This window comes from Chrysochloris asiatica, unplaced genomic scaffold, assembly GCF_000296735.1.
Source record: "Chrysochloris asiatica unplaced genomic scaffold, ChrAsi1.0 scaffold00007, whole genome shotgun sequence".
Taxonomy (NCBI): Eukaryota; Metazoa; Chordata; class Mammalia; order Afrosoricida; family Chrysochloridae; genus Chrysochloris; species Chrysochloris asiatica.
Genome location: NW_006408525.1, coordinates 22,781,357 through 22,790,941, shown reverse-complemented (window position 1 = coordinate 22,790,941; position 9,585 = coordinate 22,781,357). Strand labels below are relative to the sequence as shown.

The window sequence follows — 9,585 nt, the reverse complement described above, 5'->3', positions numbered from 1 at the left end:
TAAAAAAAAAGATAAAGAAAAAGGCTGTGTCTTTACCTGGTTGAACTAAAAGAAATACACGAACGTTCAATACCTAGTAAGAAAACGTCCTGGGCACAATAAGAAATAACTGGCAAGAAGGGAGCCATGCAACAGTGCTTTTTGACACCAGAATCTTTTTTGTTAAAGTATCTCTCCTTGTTCTAACTAGCCACTAAAGTGTTTTGTTGTTTCTTTGGTCACCAGATTTTATTTCACCCTGACGGCAAAATGGTCAATAAAAGTCTCCAAGTCTCTCGCTCTTACTCTCTCTCACCGTGAGTAAGAGGATTCTGAATGAACAGACTTAATACCTGGTTTTATATCCAAATATGCCAACCACTTATTGAAATGCAAGGGAAATGATGAACATTTTTACAATGACACAAATGTTATATTAGTTTAAAGATTAAAAACAAAAAACCAATCAGGTTTATATGCCTAGAATTCAGAGTGAAATCGTGGCTGCAGGATTTGAGAGTCAGCTAGGGGTTGGAAGGACACGATAGACTTGTTACTCAGTTTTTAAACTGTGCTTCTCTCATTTCCAAGTAGGGATTCTCCCTTGACCCCAGGTGGGAAGTTCTCTGAGGACTCTAAGATGGTGTGCCTTGATGAAAACCAACACCTGTTGTAGGCAGCAAGGTAGGGTGACACAACTGTCACAAAGCTGGAGGGCAATCTTAAGGATTCCAGGTCACTGAGCAAAGCTACAGTTCTTTCTTCTGCCTTTGTGTCCTAGGTACAGGAAGTCCAAAGGCAACTGGGCAGATATCTGATTAAGATGTTCCTACACTGAATATGAGCCCTGGTGTGGTGCTGTAGAATAAGCACTGGACTGCTAACCACAAGGCTGGCAGTTTAAGCCCACCAATTGCTCTGGAAAACCCTATACAAGGTTGCTATGATTTGGAATGACTCCACGGTACACGATAACAACAACAGCAGCTTGAATATCCAAGCATTGGGAGAGGAGTAAATTTGGGAAAAGGGGAAGGGAGATGGGACTGAAAACAATTAGAAGAAAAAGGGTCTACTTTGGATGACTGGCCTCTTTATGAAGATGGTAGAGAACAAGGTAAGCCACATAAGAACAAATGCTCTCCTTTACTTTGACTTGGGGCAGTCCAACTCTGCAGAAGGATATCCCCTATTTGAAACTTTGCATTCATGTACAATGATCATTTCTAACTTGTATTTATTTGTAGTTGTTAGTTAGTAGTAGTTAAGAGTTGTCCAGTCAGTTCTGACTCATAGCAACCCTGTATAGGATTTCGGAGGCTTTAAATCTTTTCTTTGTAGCTGTCTCCAATTTGTGCTTATATCATCTATTTTCACAACCTAAGCAACTGTGTTGAACATGAATGGGAGGTTTTCTAGAGACAGCTCATGAGGGTTGTGTTTGATTGAGTCAGTGGTAGCTCATTAAGAAGCAGCTTCTGGCCTGAGTCAACACTTTGTTGATGCCGCCACTGGCTAAAAGGTGTCTCCTGGGCACTGCAACCATTTGGGTCTCAACATTCCATGGCTCTAGGGATGTCCATGGAGTCCTAGTGTGGTGCTGTGGCATAATGCGCTGGACTGCATGGTTGGTTTGAACTGCAAAGTCAGTGGTTCAAATTCACCAGCTGCTCCTCGGAAATCCCATACAGGGTCTCTATGAGTCATCATCGACTCGATGGCACTTAACAACAACAACAACAACAACAACAACAACAACAACAAGGGATGTCCATTGGACTGCTTCTTAGTACTCAGTAGGGTGACATCAAGGAAAGGGTCTTAGAAAATTTGGACTGTAAGGGTCTATTTCTGGACCAATGGTAAGCTGTTTAAATCTTTCTGAGTTATTCTTCCAAACATTTTAACTGTTATTAATAGGTATAAAGAATTTTCAGGTTCTTTTCTTAAAAGTTTGATAATGTTGTGTTTTAGTTATACTAAAAGATAACCTTTTAATATGCTGACCTCACTATCATAGCTTTTAATGATAAGTTTTTGGTGATGGGGAATATTTACCCATTCCTATTTCTTTCCCAAGCATGTCCCTTTCTGGGCATTAGTTAAGGATTGCTACCTTGAGCTCTAAGTACTTGAGAATTTACGAAGTGCTTGCATCCAGGAGAGAGATGCTGCTGTGCAAATGAAGAATACTTACTTTTCTCATTAGCGTAGTAGTAGAAGAGGCCTCTGCTGACAACACACCATCGCTTCTGCCACTCTGATCCAAAGAAACTATGATCTAAACAGAACAGCAGTTGGGGATATAAATTCAGGTAACTACAATCACTGAAGAGTCTGTAAAATCCAACAACACACAGTCCAGTGTGTTATTGTTTTATCTCCTAGGTTAATGGACTGTAAAACCCTCCCTTTCACTCCCACAGATTGCCCCATATTGAGTCAGAGTCTACAGGGCTAACTCAGTTAAAGGTCCAACTTCTAAAACAGAATTACTCACTCTGCCTCCTCACAGCTGTCTCTCTATCTAGCTTCCTTTACGAGTGGGCTTCAAAAAGTTCATGGAACAATTCCATGATCTTTTAAGTCCATTTTTCCATGAATTTTTTGAAGCCCTTGCAGATTATCTTTTAGATTCTAATCTTATCCTGCATTTTTCAAATTCTCTGTGCTCCTTAATGTACTGCCTTTTGACAAACAAAAGTGATGCTCTAGGATTTGATCATGACAAATGTTTTCTTTGTTCTAAGTCAATTTGCCTGCCAGTGTCAAATCTGGGACTCCAGCCCCTGGAGTACCATATGCGGATCAAATGAGTCATAGGTCCACCTCTGGGCTTGTCTGAAATTCGAAAGTGGGGTTGCTTCATATATGATAATAAAAGAAAAGTTTCACTCTTTATGGGAATACATTGAAAGATGGGGACAAGAGTAACATCATTCATCCATTCAATTATTTATTAAATATGTGCTGTAGGATAAGCTGGACTGCTAATGGCAAGGTGGGTGGTTCAAATCCATCAGTCACTTTTTGGTTGCTATGAGTTGGAACTGACTTGATAGCACGTAACAACAACATATGTCAGGCACTGGGGCTACCGTGGTGAGCAGTCTCTGTCCTAATGAAGCTAACAAGCTAAAGATCTTGGGGCAATTTCTCTCCATTCTATGTGCAAACATCACAATTTCTTCCTTGTTTTTTTGCCTGACACCTGCCTACCACATTGCAGGGCACAGAGAAAGCACCCAGTGTTAGCTTCTTTCTCCGTATGCTTCTTCCCTTTCTGGAATGTTCTAAGATCTGTGGATCTTATCAGTACCTTTGCTCTTCTTCTCCAAGTATCCTTGCTTGATGATGTTATCTAGTTCTTGAGCTCCTCTTATGATGTCTTCCATTCCTAAAAGAAATAACAGCAAATGCTTTGTTGAAATCTGACAAAAATTTCATCCATTTCATCTACTTTAGCTAATATATATTAATGCAGGGGTGTTGAAATGTAATTGCTCAAATGCAACATAAAACAATTTCTACATGTAGTAGGTTACTCATTGGGCTGCTAATTTGAAGGTTTGTAGTTGGAATCCACCAGTTACTCTGTAGAAGAAAGATGAGGCTTTCTGCTCCCACAAAGATTTAAAGCCTCAGAAACCTGATACAGGGTCACTATGAATTGGAACCTACTTTATGGCATTTAACAACAATAACATAATTATATCAAATGCTAAAGTTGCTTAAAATCATCGAACTATACACATTAATTTGTGGTGTGAGGAGGTAGCCTAAAGATGGACTGTTGGCAAGAAAAGGGCTCTAGGGAATTAGGAATTTGCTGTGGATATAAACCCCAAATTGGATAATCCACATCAGATACTCAAAAATCACAGAGCTTTTTACCATTGCAGACAAGCGTTAAAGAATGATGGGCTTCACCATAAACACAGTCACCTCAGAGGGAGTTATGAACAGAAACTAACTTAAAAAAAACACAACAAACTGAAAGAAAGTCACCTTTTTGAATGAAGTAAATTCACTCAAAGCTGAACTTGGCAATAACTGCCAAATCCTGGTGTTTTTTTTTCCCAAAGTGTGGGAAAGAGCAAAAGAATAGTACAAAGTCTTACAAAGAGAATCCCCTAGATCTGATACTGGCCTTTAATTGTATGCTACTAACATTCTTGGCTTTCAATTAGCCTCATTAGGTACAAATTTATTGAGAAGTTAAGAGCCTAATCCATCTGCTTCCATTGGGGTTTAATATTCACTTTCATAAGGGAGGGGTGAAGGGCAGAGGCAAAGAAGGAGTTTCCTCCTCAAAAAATAAAATGTAACAAGAACAAAAAAACCCAACTCTACATTTCTTAATTATGAAAGTGAAGGGATTCAGCTAACAGCATCTTAATATTTATTGTTTTTTTGTGCCCAAACTCAATTTATTTTGGTTTGTCTTAAAAATTTGAGAAACCAAAATAAATGAAGGCATAATCATATATGAGTCACCTAGGTTACCTATAATGTGTGAATTTGGGGTGAAAATAATGTTTCATTCAACTGTTCATTGAACACATTCTAAAGTAACTAATTTTTTGCTATGAGCTGCCACCTTGTTGTTTAGTGCTCTACATGCCTTTCTGTGTTTGTCTAAAAATAACATTTTAGGCAAGATGGCGACTAAGCAGAAAGGTTGAACTGACTCTCTACAACAAGATACGGATAACTACATGAAACAAATGCAAGTGATAATCCTGGAAATCTTAAGTTTCAGATGAAGGGATAGAGAAGTGGACTGAATGCTTACTAGGCGAGAGAGCTGAGCAGACATGGCAAAATAGGGAGAGATTGTGAGATGAGCCAGTGACCAGACAGACACAACCATCTTGAACTTTTGTGAGTGACTTCAGAGACAAAGGCACTATTGATTTCTTGTTCCCCACACTCCCCTGTTGACCAGAAGTGAGGCTGGCCCATACCCATGTGCACCCCCAGAGAAGCTCCCACTTTTCTAGTAGTGGGAACTGTGCACAGGTTAAGCGCCATGGTCGCAGGCCCACTAAACAAGGGGGAAGCTATCTGCATTGGCCCTACTCCAGGTCTGTAGATTTGACCCTAGTCACTAGGAGAAGCAGCTGAACAGATGTGTGGGGGAGTAAAAAACACACAGAAAAGAAACTGCTGATCTATGCTGGTTGCCAGGCCAGTTGTGGTGTGGTTATCTTGAACTTTTATGAATGACTTTGAAGGCAAGGGGCAGTAGGTGGCACAGAGGCATATCACTTATTCATGGACAGAAAGGGGCTATATTTTTTCCCCCTTTCTTCGTGTACCCTACATTACTCTGGTGACTAGAGATTTGGTTGGCCCAAATCTCCTGATCTCTGGGCTGTCAAAGTTGCATCAAAGTGTGTGGGGAGCTAGCAGCATCAACTCTATACCTGGAACCAGGTGTGGCCTCTTCCCGACATACAGAGCTGGTTCTTGTCTTACCCTTGTTTACCCTCTGGGACACAAATACCCTGATATCCCAGCTGCTTTGGGGTCTGCACGAACTATTTCCAGATTGGGTGCCCAGAGCAGACAACACCGAGCCCTATAAGAACTCCATCTCTGGCTGAGTGTTACAGTCTCATTCCTTACTCACCCATGATGTGAGGTACGTGGCTGGTAGGAGACCCCAACATTCTCTCCATTCTGGGTCTATCACCTTTCCTGGTTTTGTTTTTGTTTCTTTATTCTTTCTTTCTCACCTTTCTCTCTCTTGCTTTTTCTCCCTTTCATTTTTATTCTTTTTTTTTTTTTCCTGCTTCTCTTTCTTAACTGCTGTTGCTTCTTTCTTTCTTCTGACTTATTGATATTTTTATCCCTCTTTATTTAATTTTCTCTCTCTTTCTTTTGGTACTACTCTCTGGTCTCTTTCCCTTTTACTCCTTCCTCTCCCTAATTGTCTTTGGGGCCTTCTTCCTTTTTTTTTTCTCTGTTTATTATATTATTTTCCTTGCCCTCTTTGTTTTTGTATTCTTTTGCTAGCTGTTGCCTGCTTTTTTCTCTGTTGTCTTCTGGTTTGTATTTCTTTTCCTTCTCTCTCGTACATATGTTTTCTCTTCTTGGCTCACCTAACAAGAGACAGCAACTACAACACAACTGTGCCCTCTACAACCCCACCCTTTGGGCAAGAACCAATACCAGCTGCTATACACTAGATTAACAACAATAACCAACATCAGTCAAATTTATCCTAAACTGAACTGTATGAGCAGCAAATAAAGAATGGTACACAAGCTCATCTCCTGATCATGCCCACCAGAAGGCAATTGGTAAGTGCCTAAGAATACAACATACAATCATCAACTTAATACAAACACAACAACATCACCATGTTTCTAAAGCACCAGACAATTTCTGTTCACATGAAGAAACAAGACAAAGTGGCTCAAACAAGTGACAAAGAGGCAGAGCTAGAAAACAATTTTGAGGGAAAAAAGGCATTGGAAGTGCCTGAAAAAGAATGATATTTAGGTATATACAAAGAATTGACAGAAAGATAGAGGAAAACAAGGAAGAATTCAGGAACGCACTATAGGAACAATCAAACAAAATAGATAAAGGATTGGAGAAAATACAAAATCTACAAGTAGAAATCCAGAAGATTAATACTAAGATTTCACAGATGGACAATACATAGAAAGGGCAATGGAGTAGATTTGAATAAATGGAAGCCAGAATTAATGTGCTTGAAGATAAATCTCTCAATACTCATAAGCTAGAAAGACAATCAGAAAAAAAGAATGAAAAAAATCTGAAGAATGTGTAAGACTCATGTGGGACAATATGAAGTAGAATAACTTCAGGTGACTGGAATTCCAGAACAGGAAAAGACAAAGAAAAGCACAGAAAAGATAGTTGAAGAGCTGTTGGAAGAAAATTTCCCTAACATCATGAAAGATGAGAAGATGCCTTCAAAAAGCTGAATGAACTCCAAACAGGATAGACTCCAAAAGACAATCACAAAGATATATCACAATCAAACTCTCCAAAATTAAAGACAAGGAAAGAATTCTGAAAGCAGCTTGGGAAAAATGAATAGTTAACTACAAAGAAGAATCAGTAAGATTAAGCTCTGATTTCTCAGTAGAAACCATGCAAGCAAGAAGGCAATGGGTGACATATACAAAGCTCTGGGGAAAAAATTGCCAACCAAGAATCATACACCCAGCAAAACTGTTCCTCAAATACAATGGTGAAATTATAACATTTCCAGATAAACAGAAATTAAAGGAATTTGTAAAAGCCAGACCAACTTTACAAAAAATACTAAAGGGAATCCTTTGGACTAAGAACCAACAACAGCCGACAACTGGAGATTGACACACACAACAACAACACCCCGAATTCAATCCAGATATAGGAGTATCCAAAGTAAAACAAACTTACAAGACTGAAAACAGAATCAGAGATACCAATTTATAATCAAGACAACTACAAAACAAAAAGAAGGAAAAGTATAGTTGTAGAATTCCAAATGGCAAGGAAGCCAAGTAGATTGCAATCTAAAGCAGACTGTTTTAAATTGAGGAAAAAATTAATAAATTATAGGGTAACCTCAAAGCCAATCAATATACTTTCACATCAAATCAAGGAAGGGAAAACCACAAAGTTTTTGTAAATATTAAAACAACAGAAGTGAAGAAATTGACAAGAAAACACACAAATAAAATGAACTCAGCACAGAAAAATATGTGGAACAAAGAAAACAGCAATACCACAAAACATACACACAGCAAAACGATTACAATCAATTCATACCTATAGGTAATTATACTAACCATCAATGGATTAAACGCACCAGTCAAGAGACAGAGAGTAGCAGAACTAACAAGAAAACAGGATACTTCAATATGCTGTCTACAAGAGACTCACTTCATACACAAAGACAAAAATAGACTAAAAATCAAAGGATGGAAAAATGACAATCAAGCTAATGACAATCAAAATTAAGCAGGAGTGGCAATATTAATTTCTGATAAAATAGACTTTAAGTAAAAAACCAGCATAAGAGACAAAGAAGGACATCATCTCATGATAACTGAACAAGAAGATAAAACCATAATAAATATCTATGTGCCCACTGAAAGAGCCTCAAGATACATAAATCAAACTCTAATAGAATTGAAGAAAGAAATAGATAACTCTACAATAACAGTAGGAGATTTTAATACAACATTTCCAATAAAGGACAAAATAAATAGAAATTCAACAGAGTTACAAGAACTAAACACAATCTACCAATTTGATCTAATAGATTTATACAGAGCATTCAACCCAACAACTGTACAATACACATTTTTTCCAGTGCAAAAGGAAAATTCTTCAGAATAGACCATATGTTAGGCCACAAAGCAAGCTTCAATAAATTTAAAAACATTGAAATACGACAAAGCATCTTTTTGGATCATAATGCTATAAAACTAGAAATCAACACTAGGAAAATCAAGGAAACAAAATTAAATACATAGAAATTGAATAACACCCTTTTGAAAAGCTACTGAGTAATAGAACAAATAAAATATGAAGTAAAAAAAAAATCCTTGATTCAAATGAGAATAAAAACACAACATACAAAAACCTTTGGGACACAGCAAAACTGTGCTTAGTGGGTAATTTATAGCAATAAATGCACACATCCAAAAAGAAGAAAGAATCAATGTCAACACATTAACACAACATTGCCAACAATTAGAAAAAGACCAGCAAAGTAAGTCTATAATCACCAGAAGAAAAGAAATAATAAAGGTTAGAGCAGAAATAAATGAATTAGACAACAGAAAATCAATACAAAGAATCAGCAAGGCAAGAAGTTGGTTCTTTGAAAGTATCAAAATTGACAAATCATTGGCAAACCTAACAAAAGAGAAGAAGGAGAAGATGTAAATAACATGCATAAGAAACGATATGGGTGATATCACAACAGAACCAATGGAAATAAAAAAGATAATAACAGAATACTACAAAGAATTGTACTCCAATAAATTTGAAACTCTAAAAGAAATGGATACATTTTTAGAAAGACACCATCTACCTAAACTAATACAGAATGAAGTAGAAAACTTGAACAGACCTGTAACAAAAGAAGAAATTGATCAGGTAATTTAAAAAAATCCCAACAACAGAAAGTCCAGACCCAGACGGGTTTTACTGGTGAATGCTACCAAACATCCAGTGAAGAGCTGACACTAATTTTACTCAAGCTATTCCAGAACGAAGAAAAGGATGGAAAATGCCTGATTACATTAAAAAAAAAAAAGTGAACTCAGTGATAGTTTACATGGGAGAACATTGGCTTCACGTTTCATTGTACAATCTCCTCCGTGCATCATCATTCAACAGTAGTTGCTTCCATTTCTTGTTTTTTTTTTTGGGGGGGGTGGGGGGAAGAGATGGAGGATGTACACAAAAGCATTCAGGAATACATAATAATTTAAGCCACTAAAGGGCACATTCTGTGAGCCTGCCTCCTGGTTGCCAGCACTTAGTCTCTCTCTTTCCATGAATCTAGAGTCCTCAGCTGCTTCCTCTCTCCATGTCCCCACCTCTGCCTCCATCTCTGCTGTCGCT

At 37.9% G+C, this 9,585-nt stretch overlaps 1 protein-coding gene across 1 annotated transcript in view; it reads right to left on the bottom strand.

The window, feature by feature from the left end:
• The window catches only part of SKAP1 (src kinase associated phosphoprotein 1), a 458,887-nt gene that overhangs the window by 60,541 nt on the left and 388,761 nt on the right, over positions 1–9,585 (bottom strand). The window contains exons 5-6 of the mRNA XM_006833657.1: positions 3,299–3,376; positions 2,177–2,260 (exon numbers count right to left, since the gene is read on the bottom strand). Coding sequence (XP_006833720.1) covers positions 2,177–2,260; positions 3,299–3,376 — 162 coding nt within the window. The remainder of the gene's footprint in view (positions 1–2,176; positions 2,261–3,298; positions 3,377–9,585) is intronic.